The sequence below is a fragment of the Manacus candei genome, unplaced genomic scaffold (assembly GCF_025592945.1).
Source record: "Manacus candei isolate 608988 ecotype Guabito, Panama unplaced genomic scaffold, ASM2559294v1 h1tg000022l, whole genome shotgun sequence".
In the NCBI taxonomy this organism is placed as follows: domain Eukaryota; kingdom Metazoa; phylum Chordata; class Aves; order Passeriformes; family Pipridae; genus Manacus; species Manacus candei.
This window is the reverse complement of record NW_026138070.1, coordinates 4,124,544-4,139,911: the sequence shown is the minus strand read 5'-3', so window position 1 is coordinate 4,139,911 and position 15,368 is coordinate 4,124,544. Positions and strand designations below refer to the sequence as shown.

The 15,368-nt window shown below is 42.4% G+C and overlaps 1 protein-coding gene across 1 annotated transcript in view; it reads left to right on the top strand.

Moving 5' to 3' along the window:
- The window catches only part of PEX14 (peroxisomal biogenesis factor 14), a 71,700-nt gene that overhangs the window by 19,810 nt on the left and 36,522 nt on the right, over nt 1-15,368 (top strand). Inside the window, exon 3 of the mRNA XM_051786231.1 lies at nt 14,185-14,269. Coding sequence (XP_051642191.1) covers nt 14,185-14,269 — 85 coding nt within the window. The remainder of the gene's footprint in view (nt 1-14,184; nt 14,270-15,368) is intronic.

Genomic DNA, 15,368 nt, shown 5'->3' with positions numbered 1-15,368 from the left:
GATGTGAGAGGGAAGAGAATCTTGACGCTACTCCACCTTTTTATCTCTGTAACTCCATGTACATCTCTCTGCCTGCTCTCACAGGGGCCAAGCCTTACAAAACCCTGCTTGGAAATTGCTGATTCAAGCAGGGAGCAACTTCAGGGCTCCTTACAGATTAAATGTCTCCTGTGTGCTCCCCTGGCACTGGGATTTCCTCTCTGATTTATCCTGCTCAGGTCTGCTCACGTCCCTTGACTAAACTGGGCATGGTGTGGTGGGGTGAAGGTCACTTTATAGATGCCATATACGTTTCTGCAGGCATGGTGGGAGAGTAGGACATCTGAAGCAGCATATCCTGCTGGGAAGAGGAGGAAGAAAAGGATAGTCTGGCTCTTCTTTTCACAGCCTCTTGTGGTGGGATGAAGGTTTTGACAGCCTAATTCAGCATTTAGAGAAAGAACCAAGCAGAAAGATTCCCCCTCACCCACTCCTTGCAGCCCAGCTGTGACAAACTGACAGATAATTAACAAATCAAGACCTCCTATTAGCCTTGTCCCTGATGCATTAAACAGCTCCTATGTTGCATGTGTCCTTTAGCAAATGCCTGTGCTTTCTGGCTGCACAGTGAGGTGGGTACATCCCTTCCAGAAAGGCAAAGGGATCTCTGAGATGTCAATGCATGAATATTCCCAGGAATAGAAGAAGTTGTCTCTGAAAGGAAATGGTGTGAGAGCCATGCCACGACCGAATGGAAACTCCTCCAGTGGAACAGTGAGTGTATGCAGGAGCTTCTGGGAATATAGGATTGAGAGGGATGTATGGAAATATTACTGAATGCCTCATTTTTACAGAAAGTGGCATGAGTTGAAGCAGCAGTGGACAGGGCAGTTTTTTGACTGGGACTAACCAAGCCTGGGAACATGACATGCCAGGAAATGTGGTTTGTGGTAGAAGCAGACCTTAATATTGTGTTGTGGGCACTGCACTGGTGCCTGTTCCTCTCTGTCCTCAGGTTGTTGGAGCTGGGTGGGTAAGCCCCAAATGAGCTGCTTCTCTTTAGCTCCACTCATTTGGAGAAGAACCAGGAGGAGTGTCGATACCCTTCTAGTTCAAGATGTTAAAGAGACACAAGGCCTTGGTTCAGCTGAACACATGTTACAGGAGAGAGAGATACCTAATTGCATCAAAGCCACTCTTAAGTTCATGTATGTGGAGCCCATCAAGCTGAAAGCATCCAGACAGCATCTGCTGTTATCAAATCACTCTTGAGTCGAGCTAATTAATATAGAGCTTCATTTTTCTGAACCATTGTTTGGCAGGAATTCGAAACAGGTCTAACCCAATTTCTGTGTGTTTATGAGCCTTTATTATATCAAAAGTACTTTTCTGTAAATGTACAGGGCAGTGTTAAATGAATTGATCCGCACTGTATCACTGGAGATGCACTATGGGCTTCCTAATGATTCCTCTTTTAGCTTTTTCCAGATATACCCCAGAAAGCTTTGTCCCTTATCGTGTCATCTTCCTTCTCTCTTTTCCTTTCTATCTCACTCTCAAGAAAGTAAATGTCCTTGTATTTCTTTCTTTCATATCCTCCTCCTCCACTCTATTGGGATTTTTGTATTATTAAAACATTTACACATTTGCTGCCACATGCAAATGCAGAATAATAAACCAGGACTCTTTATACTCCAGACATGAGCAGGAGGTCTCTCACCACTGATTCTTACCCCGTGCTCATCCCTGTTGGTTACAGGGGATGGAGAGGAGGGGAATCTAAAAGTTGCTGTGTTGAACCTGCTTGATAGAGGAATTTTTTTTGCTTAATTTTTTTATTTTAAGCACTTTATATCTCAGCGTGCAAATTCCAGGTGTGACATTCCTCTTTCGTGATTTGCTACATACCAAGCACGAGAGTTTAAGAGATGTAGAAATTGCTCCCTGAAGACAAGTTGCAGTCCTTGGCATCTAAAAGCTAATTCATGAATATTCTCTGCAGAAGGGGAATACCACACATAGGGCCAGTTCAGAGCATGTGAGTGTGAGTAGCAGCCCAGTGAAACAGAAAAGTCGGGAAATAACTCTTTTTCTGGTGCCCAGTACAGTCCAAGCTGTTCATATGATATTCTTAAGTCTTAAATTTGTTTCTGAGCAGTGGATTCATATTACCAAAAAAAAAAAAAAGGAAGTTCAGGATTAGCATTAAGTAAAAATCCTGACAGTGATCTGCCATGAAATTTTCTCCCTGGAGATGTAGTAAAGACTTTTGAACCTTTAAAAACAGATGGAAAAATACAAAATAAAGCTTATTTTTCTCTGTAGTTCAAGGAAGTTTGCTTCTTTTAACTCATCTGGGAATGGAATTTAAATGCATTTTATGTTGCATTTACTGCAGTCTATTCTGAATGTGTGCATTCAACCCCTCTGGGTACAGGCTGAGAGCAGCATGAAGAGTGGGGACTGGGGGCAAGTGTAACCTATAAGCAAACCAGGAGGAAAGGTTCTATTAGATGTTCTCAAAATTATGAAGTATTATTGTCTCCTGTTCTGTGCTTTTAGACAGATTGTTACTCAAACAGAAGTTTGCTCTCCTGTTCATTGACAGTGACTCTCTCCTGATTCCTCTTTTAATAAATTTAAGTGAATTTAATGCTGACAAAAAGCAGCAGAGTCACAGCATTCAGAAGGACAGAGCAGGGACGTTGTGCTGGGTGCTTTTTCTGTAAGTCTTGTCATCTGACCTAATCTGAGGGTCCTACTGCTGGGGGTTGGACTGATCTCATTATTTATTCAGTTCCCATCTTTTCTGAGCCAGGCTGTGCAGTGGGTCCTTGTCTTTCCAGCAACCATCTCACCAGTGTGGCTCCTTTCCCAGCCAAGGGACACATGAGGCCATGGCTTTGAGAGAATTTCTGGTAAATCCAGATACCCTGATGTGCAGAAATAATTCAAACAACATTTCTGCCCACGCCATGGTGAGTACAGGATGAATGTGTCACATCAAAGAATATCTTCATGAGCTTCCCAGCATTTCCTGCATGTGCAGTTGGTGCTGTAGTTGCTACTGCAGAAGGAAGTTTTGCCATTCCAGCAAGAAACACTCTTTGTGTCTTCCAACAACAACAACAACAAAGTCAAGCTTTTGGTCCAAGAATCCAAAGGCCAGGAAATGCATCTCTAGGTCTCCTCATCAATTTGGGACCTAATGAAATATAGAAAATACTCAATAAAAGCACCTTTATTACTTTAAATGTTTAAATGTGGAGTTTTTAGCCATCAGGTTAATGTTTTTGTATCTTTTTTTGATTTGATTGTGAGCACTTTTCCAGGTATCTCTGCCACTTGAGCACTAATTGGATTTCCCCAGATAAACGGTGCGAGCTGCAGCCCTTACATCACTGTGGTTTTACTTCATCATCATTTTATTTGTTTTTACTGTAAAGGTTAATAAATCTTGGTGTGTTTAGAGTATGAAACAAGGCAGGCAGGCCAAGAGCTGCAACGTGGAGGGGTGAAGTTTTATATGCTGCTTTCTCAAGTCAGAGGGGTGGGAGGAGGAACAGGGTGCCCTTGGTGGTGGTTCTAATGGGCTGCTGGGTGTGTTAGTCAGCCAAGGAGTGATCCATAATCCTTAAGATAAAAAGCGTTGATCTCCCCTCTAGTTCTCAGACAGAGCTGCAAGGCATTGGAATTGGGTTACCATTGATTTAAGGTGGGGAGAAAACCACCTTAGAGTGGGGCTGCTTAAAAAGGGATATGCAGCATTTATTTAGCTTTATTTAATTTTTTTTTTGAGACTATTGGAAGCCTTTCAGTGCAGGTGCACATGAGTTCCCTCTGTATTCTCAAGGAAGTTAATATAGAACTTGCCAGTATTTTAGAAAAGAACCTGCCGAATGGCAGATTTTAATCAAAATTTAGGCTGCAGATAAATTTGTGTGAGAATTTCTCAAGGCCCCATATTTTTGCTGTCTCATTCACTTGCTCAGGAAAGTGTGTATTTTTTATCTTTCTCATGGTTTCCTGGAAAGGTGAGCTTGACTTCCTACCACAGCAGAGGTAACCCTCAGTTTGCAGCCACGAAGGCAGCGTGGAAGCCCTTTCTGGCCTAGCAGGATTGATTCCAGTGCATCTCAAACACCCCAATTTTGGACCTTGTGGCTTAATAGGAATTGATTGACCAGCCTGTTCTTGGGCCAAAGCAGCATTAAAGACCAAATCTACTTTTTTTTTTCTGTTACAAAGATATAAAAATGCTTTGTAGCTCCTCTGGATCAGGTGCAGACTCCTGAGAAAACTGAATTACAGCCTCAGGTTTCCAGTCGTGCCAGCTCTCGGCAGCAGCCGTGGCCATTCTTCCCTTGGTGTTAATTCCCTGCTGTGGACCCAGATTTCAGAGAGATTGTTGATGCTTTCTGCAGCATTTGTCAAGGAAATGGCTGCTTTCTTTTTTTTTTCCCCGAAGTGAGTAATTGTTTATTAATTTTTCAGCATGTAAAGAGTATAATTATAATAATCCCTGACATGTGCTGGCTGTGCCAAGGTTTAAGGAAAATAAAAAAACAGCAGAAGTGCCGTTTTGAACCTTCTCTGTTTTTTTTAGACCTTCCTACTTCGGACCTAAATTTCTGGGTAGGAATTAGGGAGAAGTGCCCTGGTGTCAGTTTAATTCTCTGTAGAACTAATTCTCTTGGACGTTGTAACTCAGTTTAGGGTGGTGGCATCTTACTCAAGTGTTTCAAGGGAGAGGAGGAGGTGATGAGTACACGGGATTTTTTTGGGGCAGGCAGTGCTGTACTGGCTGAGCAGCATCCTGAATTTGTCCTGACACCCCTATGCTTTGTCTCTGTAAGTAGTGACCGTAACATCCATGAAAAGCACCAAACTGACCACAGGGAAAATGAATTGGCCCCGTTGTTTGCAGGGTATTTATTGATGGCCTGGGCAGCTACTGTGGAAATGTTCCTCGTGTTTGCTGTTTTACTGTTTCTCTCCTGTTACAGAGGAAGCATCCTGAGAGTTGACAGGGAAGCTGAGTTGCTTTTGAGGCTGGGCATGCAAGTTCCTCCCTCTGAGGGGGGAATTGTGTGGTGTGAGCTCCTTTCTGCTGAGAACTGGACAAAGGCAAGGGGCGCAGCTGCTTTCGGATCTATAAAATTATTCCACTTGCAGTCCCCACAGACGAGGCAGCTCTGGCCAATCAGGTTTCTTGCCCCTTACTTCGTTTTTCCCTTAATGGGGCAATTAACAGCAGGAACAAAGTGCATGGTCTGCTCAGCCTTTATTATTATTTGTGTTGTAATAAATGTCGAGGAGGCTGATGGCAGACCAGCAGCAGGCACTGTGCAAATGCAGAGTAAAAGGACCAGTCTGGTCCCAAAGAGCTCTAAGTAAAATACTAAATTTGCAAAAAGGTCTTCCAGTGTTTTAAGTTCTTCTGCTTTTGCTATTTCTTCCCAACTGCTGTGGTTTGCATGATTTATTGTGCATCTGTCACAATTTCCAGCTTCTTTCGTGTTTCCAACAAGAAACCTTTTGTTTCTTAGAATCTGGTGATCCAAATAGTTTCCTCCAGTATCTCCTTATTTACTCTGTCATAAAACCATCGTAGCCCCGTGACTTCACCCCTAATTTTTGGGGGGTTTATTGCTGAAAGGAAAACACTCATTTTCTAATCCACATTTCCCATGGGTTAAAAATTCTGTGAAATGGGGTTCTTGAAATCGCAGGTTCACGGAATGAACTCGCTGGGTTTGCTTGTCCATTTGAGTCTTTTCAGTCTCAAACATCTTTATAGCATCTTCCACAGATGGGTTCTGCTTTTTATCCCCTTGCACTAAATTTAAACCTTTGTATCATAGGTATTTTCCAATCCCTTGACTGTGGAATTAGAGGAATCTAGGTGTGAACAGTGATCCTGCTCTGGTGCATCTCTGATTGATTCAGCCTTCTGCAGTCTCCCATTCAGTAGTGATTTTAGGTACTGAGGCACAGTTGTTAGGTGTGACATGGACTTCCTACCCTTACCTCATCCTCCAGCTCCCTGGTGTGTGAATGAACCCCCAGCAGTCCTTGCCTGCCCTGTAGCTGAAAGAATGAAAATGTAATAAATGACAGCTTTGTTGTTTTTTACATTCTACACATGTGAAGGTAATGGGGTAGAAGGGATTTCTTTTGAGAGCTGCTGTATCTGAGCTCTGCAGTGATGGTGACATGGAGAGAGGAGGGAGAAAGGTGAGGCTGGAGGTGCTGCTCCCCTGGCAGCTGGATCATGGCTTTGTGGAGCTGTGGAGCCAGGCACTGATGTGAGTTCTGCTGTAGTGAGCATCTTGGACACTGAGTCATGACATTCCTGTGGGGTGATTCAGCTCAGCAGCTCGACACTTGCGTTAATTTTACAGCACAGAGCCCCAGTGATATCCCTGAGCTTCCTCCTGCGAGAAGGGAGAAGCAAGATGTGTAAATTGGGTCACGAAAAGTTACAAAAATCAGGTTCTCTTTACGAAGTTTTGAGCTTTGACCTTCCCTCTGGCATCTTTCTTGGATCCTGTGGAATCAGTTTGGTCATGGCATGTTGGCTTCACCCACCTGGGGGCCAGATTCCTTACCTAGAGCAGGAGAGCTGGTCCATGGATTATCCACAGGGATCTCCCCTGCATTCAGCACAGAGGTTATTGCCATTTTTGTGTAAAAGGAACTTCAAATAATTTGCTGCCAGTTGGATTGCAGGAGTTATCCCCCCACACCCCCACCCTGCTCATCCCGCTGCAATTCCTTCTTTGGTGGTACCGGGACTGCAACTTCAGTTTAGGCAGTAGTGCAAAAAGGAGATTTTTAAATTTTATTTTCCCTCTGAAAGTGAGATGATTTCTCTTCAATAAAAAGTTAAAATGTTTGAACTCTAGAAAAAAGGTTTGTGCTGCTCACTGGTTAAATTTATTACGGCTGCATTATCAGTTTAATACATTTAGTTTGCTCTTCTGCTCATATTTCTTATAAGACGTTTTTCCAGCATTTATCACTTCCCCTTAACAGTTTTTATTGTGTTAAACCTGATGTTATGAAGTCTCATTTGGAGGTGTATTTCTTTCTGAAATATAAAAATACATAGCTAGCACATTTTCTCTGCAGATAAAAATAGTTGTTTTACATTTCTTTTAATGAATGTGTGAAAGTTTCTAGTTCTTTTTAGTTTTGTGCGTGCAAGTTTAACTTGGATATTATTCCTCTTGAAAAGACAGGAATTTTGTCAAGATGTGTTTTCAATGGAATTATAAAAAACTGGAGATGACAGAGATATTTCACTTTGAAAGGTGACTACTACACAGGCGAAGTTGCTACTTTTCATAAGGGCTTTTACTCCATATATCAATGTGTTTTAAGAGAGACTTGGGTCAATAATACCATGCTTTAGAATTCCCTAAATACATATTTACACAATAGACCTTAAAATATATTAGTCTATCATGTCAGCTCCTGTACACTTCTATCCGGGATGTTTTATGCCCTTAACATATGATACAATAAAACTTTATTTTATATAGCATTTTTCATACAAATGGTATCCTGCAACGCGTTGTGGGGTTAAACAAGACTTTCACAAGGTTAAAATTAAAAAAAGCTGAAGGGTGCAGGAAAATTCAGGGCTTTGCATAGGACAGATGTGTTCAACTGAACAAAGGGAATCTGAATGGAGAATCCAGCGAGCTGAAAGTGCAGTTGGGGCTGCAGACCAGGATCCCTGGAAATGGTGAGGTTATGTGAGGAAAGGCTGCTTCTGTGTGAATGAAGGAGGTGGAGAGGTCACACCCTCGGGAGCAGCTGGAGGAAGTGTGGAGTGGCTCTGGAACAAAGAAGTTGGGAACAGGGACTATGTGGAGTCACTTCTTTGTAGTGGGAATAGAAGAAATGAGGGGAAAATATGTTGAAGGGGAAGGAGGCAGCGGTGCTCCAGCTGAGCCGGTGGGTGGGATGGATGGGATTAGGATGGCAGTACACCGGGAATCTCAGCTGCTCCAGCGCTGCTCGCTCCAGCCTGGCCCCGGCGCTCCGCAGGCACAACACACTGACAACTCAGATGTTTTTTTTTTTTTCTTGGCTTTTATAATTTTCTTTTTTTTTTTAATTTTTTTTTGGTCACCCTATTCATGTAAATTAAGTGAGGCTTTTTTGTATGTGATAATTATAGATAAATGTATTTAAAGTAGATTTGGATTTTGTAGTCCTCAGGAAAAAGAGGAAGAGCAATTTTTTTCCCCCCCGTCCCTGTCATGTGTTCGTTTTAATGAGCAATTTTAAAAAATTGAAAATAAAAGAGGAAAATGAATAGGTGTTGAACCAGCCTGTGATATGTAAATGCCAACTAGTAATTACCTAAAACCTCAATTTTCTTTCTGTTTCATCTTGCAAAAACATTTCATTTCCACTGAGTGAAAACACTTAATTTGGGGGCTCTGACGGCGGGCGCGGGGCGGCGGCGGCGCCGCCAGGGGGCGCGCGGGCTCCGCGAGCGGCCCGGCCCGGGGGAGCCCCGCGGGAGCGCTGAGGGAGCGCTGGGGGAGCGCGGGGTTCGCCCTCGCAGAATCCACGCAACCGCGGTAAAAAAACACCTCTGAGATCACCCGAGGCCGACCCCATCACCCAGCACCGCCTCGTCAACCAGACCGCGGCACTTGAGTCTTCCCTTAAAACACCTCCAGGGATGGCGACTCCACCGCCGCCCTGCGCAGCCCGTCCCAGTGTCTCGTCCCCCTCTCTGTGGGGAAATTCGCCCTAATGTCCAACCTGAATCTCCCCTGGCGCAGATTAAGACTACCTCCCCTTGTCCTATTGCTTGTTCCCTGGGAGGAGAGCCTGAATCCCACCTGGCTACAACCTCCTTTCGGGTAGTTTGGAGTGATAAGGTTCCCCCCCGAGCCTCCTTTTCTGAGCAGGACCCGTGACAGGGACACAGCTGGGAACATCTCCCTCACCCTTCGTGTGGGTGGCCGAGTTCCGTGTCATCTGGACTCTGAGTTCCCAGCACCCCCTTTTATCTTTACCGGTTTTTATCTTCTTGTTGTTGTTATTTGGTGTTTTGGTTTTTTTGTTTGTTTGTTTGGGGGTTTTTTGTTGTTTTGTTTTGTTTTGGCTGCTACTCGGTGTTCTCTTAGTTCCAGGTTCTTAATCTCAGATATGGTTCATAGCCCATTTCTTCCTCGCCTTTGTTCCTGTGAATCTTGCTCTCCTGCCTTCCGTGAATCTTGCTTTAAATTGTATTCCCCCCCCCCCCCCGGCGTTCTGTTTTACACGAGGGCTTTGCTATTGTTGTTACTGCATTTTTAAACTTTTCTCCTTCCAACTTTGAGATCCACCAAACTTTGTAGATTTTTAGGTTATCTCTCAACCAAAATAATTCCTGGGGTTCTGCATGTTTTCCTAAAAATCTCAGTGAAATCACAGGAGCTTTAAAGCGTTCGCCCTCCCCTGACTGACCTGCAGATAATTCCTTTACAAATAACAAGCGCTTTCTGTGAAACACGAATTTCGCAGGAATTTTGGGGCGCAGGTGGCCGAGCTGGGACAAGGCTTGTCCTGGAGGAGGAGGCTGGAGCGGTGTCCCAGGACCGGCTGGGCGGGAGCGCTGCCGGGATGCGGGAGCGGTGCCTCCTTAGTGAGATATATGGCTTCATAATTAGCCCCTTGCATTTTTTCCGAGTGCTGGCATCAGCGTTCTATGATGTGTTTCCCTGATTAACAGCTGCTTTGCAACTATTTCCGTGTGCCACCGATAACCATATTTGTCAAGTTAGTCCTGGCAGGGCACTGATTTCTTACTAAAATGCCGCGTTTCTGCTGGAAGGGGTTTTCTTGTTCACTGCCGTGCCAGGCTTTTAAGTCAGCCCTTGTTAAAACGTAAGTTGGCTTTAGCCTGATGCTTGTTAACAGGATTCTGGGTATCTCCTTTAGAGTAGGAGTGCAGAAACCTTTCACAGACAATTTAATCTTCCGAGCCTTGCAAACATACAGCCGTACACTGAGGGGGTGTTGCTGTAGGCTAATATATTGATCAGTTCCATTTGCCCTATAGCCGTGGCCTTCTGCTCTGGCTGAAATAGGTTGAGTGTTTGTTGATACTGCCATATTATTATTTTTTAATACACTGGAAAAAAATTAATTCCAACTTCTTTTACATACGTCATGTATATTGCCAGTGTTGATTGCTTCCGCACATGTAATGTAAACTGTCTGTGCATAGTTCATGGCCTGGGCCGCCTCTGCTTAATGAAAAGAAGTGTTGCATTTAAACAGATACAGATCCACTCAGAAAGACAAAATACCATCCCTTGCAACGTATAATTCAGACCCAACCTTTACATCACAGGTCATCTCAAAGTCTCAGTCTATCAACAAATGCTGTTTAGTAATAACCTACAGAGGGTTCCCAGTATTAGGGAATCTATTAGAGCTCTTACGGGCTGCACTCCTGGTGGGTTTAGAGTCTGTTTTCCACGTGGAACTCTCTGAGCAAATCCTCTGGAACTTTTGTTGATGATGATTTTCTTTTACATTTCTGTTAATTGGGTTTGGTTGTTTGGTTTTTGTCCGATGATTTTCTTTTACATTTCTGTTAATTAATTGGGTTTGGTTGTTTGGGTTTTGTTTGTTGGCTTTTTTTTTTTTTTTTTTTTGAGATGGTAGAAAATAGGCATTTGCCACAGTATTTTAAATTTCATGGTTTATTTTTCTAATGCTAATAACTGATAAAGTCATTTAGATTGCTTTATTGGAAACCCTGCAGCTTTGAGCACAATAAGAAATAAGGCTGTCTTTATCTTCCCCATTAACACAAAAGGGAGGGAAATTAGGAATGAGGGACCTTGGCTGTAACGTCCAAGTGCTGTGCTTTGGCCCAGAATTTTGCCAGCCTGCTGCACTCCCACAACATCTGCAATAAAGTTCCTGTCTCCGTTTTATATCTTTGACATTGAAGCAGAATATTTGGCCTGAATTTATGTAATTTGGCCAGTTGCAAATATAATCTATGAACAGTGACATTCATCTTTTAATTGGAAAATCAAACTGCAGGACAAGACCTGCTGCAGGATTCCACCCGTCTCCACTCGGTCAGAAAGATGCCTTTGTGGATCCTGTCACTGCAGGAGAGGTGGTGGTGGGAAAGCAAGTTTGTGGGATTGACTGACTTTTAAAAACCAAATACAAACTGTCTTTCTTTAATAGAAATATGTACCTGACCCACCAGACCCAGCCAATGTGCTGGGTGGTGCGTGCTGGCAATCCAAGCCTCGGAGCAGTGATACAATGCTCATTATTTGGCAGTGTCCTAATACCATAAAAATTTGGAGAAGTGTTACAAATGCTACAGAAATAGTATGGAACAATGTTAGCAGCTGAGTCAGAGTGCTATTTGCCACATGATTTTTTTGGCTATACACAGGACTGCAAGTCTTCTCATCTTCCTCCTCCTTTTTCTGTTGTTTAAATTATGGACTGCAGTTGCCCTTGTTTGTGCAAAGAAAATGATCCATAGAAGGTAGGGAAGTTCTTGTGTGTGTTTGTTGAAAATATTGGCATTTTGACATGGCCAAAATTGCTTTGTAAGTTGCTCGTGTATACAAGATGGATTATAAATATGAGGATGTTTCAGCTCAGCCTATAGGAGGAATGTTCAGAGGCAAATGCGAACACAAATATGAGAAACATGGGATTACTGGGAGGAGGAATACATGTCCAGGATTCTTTTTTATGGAGTTTGTTGTTGCTTGTAATTTTATTTTGTTTTAAGATTAAAAAGGTTGTGAATAATGGAGGAAGTGGTGCAGGGGAGAGATAAAATAGAAGTTTATTTTGGAGCGAAATTTACTACTGAAATGTTTACATTTTTACAAGGCAAAAATAAGTTTTAATAAAGGGTTAGAATCAATGAAATGCTCACACGGTTGTGACTGAAACAGCATAATGAAAAATACTGCTTTTTTCTTACAGGTTTTTTTTTTTAATGCTTAAAAATTGATAATTAAATATAAGAGCTTGCAGAACTGCAGGTCTGCAGGCCGTTCGTGTCTCTGGCTCACTCAGCGTGGGGGGGAGTGTTGAGGAGTTTCTGAAGACATTATTATTGTTAGATGGGAAGTGGGGTTGATACATTCACATGTTTGCTGGTCTACTCGTTTGGGCATCTTTCTTATTCAGTATATTATCTTAAGGTTGTTAGTTTGGGTGCTTTACATTTCTGCATCTGGCACAGCAGTATCAGCACGGTTTAAATCTGTGATTTGCCTGTCACCTGCATTTCAGCTGGAGACAGATCAAGTGCACATAAATGAAGCCCAAGTGTACTTTATGTGGGGTGTTTTGCTCTAGTATTTTATGGTTCAAAATTGCCGAATGTAAACTTAAGGGAAAAAAATGCAGGAAAACAAGAAAAGGGAAAAGAATTCAAAACACCCCGTTCGTTTCTTCCTCCCAACTCGGAAGTGTGCTGGGACTTTGTCAAATTCCCGTTAAAATAAATCTGTCAATTCCATCTCTCTCCCAAATTCATTTATCATGCTTTTTTAAAAGGTGTTTTCTGCCTTACCTGATGTTTAAATTGGATTCGCTCGTTTATGCTGTTCTTTGCTGTATCCCCCATGTTTTTCTTAAATGAATTAGTAATGACAGCGTACTCCATCATACCCTCTCTACAGCCACTTTAAGGGAAGCCTGGTGATCTAAACCTTTTAACCTATTAAAGATGATTTTCCCCAATTGAATCAGACCCACCACAGGTGTAATAACTAATCATTTAAACTACACCTGCTATTATGTATTTTTAAGCCATTATGCATGTTGGATAGATGATAATTCATGTTTATTGCATTGTCCAATGGATCCGTTTTGCCTACACTAGCCTGATTAATGTATTTAAAGAAATAAGAGATGCAATTTAAAAGAAAAAAAACATTGATGGAATGCACTGAGGAGTACATTGAAAGTGCCATTAAACCCATCAGAACTTTGCTCTCTGACCAGAAATGCATATTCGAAGCGTTTGATTCAAACACAAAGTGAAACTTAGTGATTTCAGGAGTGATGCTGTATTTTCCTTTCTTCTGCTGCTGTGAAAGTTTTGCAGACCTTTTTGGAAGTGAATTCCAGAAACTGTGTTTTAAGATAAACTCTTCAAGACCTGCCTGATGTAGGTCTAGCGTATTAGGATGGTTGTTTTCAGCTCTAGAGGAGGGAAGTTATGCCTTCCACTAGTTCCCGTGGATGTGTCCATCACCTGAGTGCTGTTAACACATTATTCCTCCCGATACCACAATTGGAACAGATGTCTTTATGTAAAAGTAGAATGAATCACTGGTGCAGCAACATGTGTAACAGTATAGCAGAGTGTGTGGAAAGTGGAACTACCATTTGAAGAAAAAAACAAAATACCTTTCACTGGCACTAAATGTAAAACTCTGTGCCATTGTTGATGATGCCACTGGGTGTTACCCCACACTTTACCCTTTGTTTGACTAAGTGCTCTGTTTCAGGTTCTCTGTCATCTTAAAGAAGGATGTGTAGAAGGCCATCTGTAGACAAAAGTACTCTGTGGGTTTTGCTGGTGTGGAACTTTATTAATCATCTACCCATTTATGTCACTAAAAGTGACTTTTTTTGATATTATTGTTACGGGATCCAAAAGATGTGAAGTTGCTTCTTTTCAAGCTGAGGTTTATTTATTGCTTTCAGTAAATTAGGGTGGTGGCAGAAAAGGCCTTAATCTCTTAGAATTTCTAGGGAGCTTTAAGTCAGATAGAAAGGAAGCATTCTTACAGTAAGCCAGCTCTTACTTCTTCACATGCATTGACTCAGGGTTGCCCTTAACTGTAGTAACCAACCTAGGTAAGAAGATCACAATATAAATGACAGAAACCCCTGAGAATCTCAATGGAATTTTTTGTGCAGGTTGAGCTGCTCCAAGAGTAATTCAACAAGAACTTCTGGGTTGAAACACCATAATTGTGCTGTCTGATCAGATTTGAGCCACAGGCTCTGATACTTTGAACCAGTTCTGAAAGCTGGGTCGGTGTTGGCTCCAGCCCCTCTCCACGTGGTGGGTGTGATGCTTTGCCTTGTAGTACAGAAAGCATAATGTATAACAGGGCTTTGACCATTCCTAACTTGGGTCTTTTCTCTCTTCTTTCTCTCCAATCCTCCTGCCCTCCTCAGATTGTGACAGCAGTGAAGTTTTTACAGAATCCACGGGTCCGCCAAAGTCCGCTTGCAACCAGAAGAGCATTCCTGAAGAAGAAAGGTATGGACTCTTTAAGTTTGTGATCTCAGTGATAGTGAGGGACCTTGAGTTAGTGTAAAGCCAAAATGTATTGCTATGGAAAACTAGATGTTAAGGACAAAGCAAGTGATCTGCCTCAAAAGAAGATTTGAGATTTTTAAGTATCAGTCTCTTCCCAACTGACTAGAGCAATATTGGCACCAGATGTGGAATTGTGGAATACAAAAGACACATGGGAAGTTTTTGGGTTAACTGTTATTGTATCTTTTCTGCAGTGAGGACAGTTCAGAGTTGTGGACTAGTTGGTCAGTTCTAGCCTTACTGACACTGGCCAACGTCTGGGTGAAAAGGTCAAACGTTTCTGAAGAGAGGGAGAACAGTGAAGGGCAAAGGACTTGGTGAAAGTAAACAAGGTCAGGTTAAGGTCAAGCTTGGGGTCAGCCTGACTTTCAGGCTGAAATGGTAAACCACTGACTGAGTTTAGCCCTTTTCTATAGCACGGATAGAACAGATCCTGACAAATCCTATATTGTCTTAGACAGATGGAACATACTTCAGCCATTGCCTACTGAGCACTTATTTTACTTTCTGACTCATAGTGGAACTATCTTTTGTTCCTTTTTTATTTCTGAAGTTTTTATTCCACAACTTGCAGTGCATTTCAGGTGAAGTTTGCTCCATACTTTGCTACCCTCCTGGGACCATACTGCTTAGATCCTTACCACAAGATGTAAATAATAAGGACAGTTTTAACTTGGAGTTAATTACATGCACTGTGGAGCACTTTAAGTGTTGAAATGATACTGAAAATACAAACTCCAGACTTCAGAGGGGAGCAACCCACTTATGCATTGAGGTCACAAGTACTTCAGGGTACACCAAATTCTAGAGCTAAAGATCTTGAGCTTTGAATAGTAGGGAAGCCTATGAAATATATATTATTCTGTTTGGGGTTATGAACTGTTTATTGAGACGCCTGAGACCTGATGTCATGAGATGGAGGGTTCAAGGGTGTGCACGGCTTTGCTCATCCTGAACAGCAAAGGACCTAGAAGGGAATGGCAGCCTTGTGTTTTGGCAATGATGTCATGACAAGTAGTTCACATCATCTGGAGTGTGA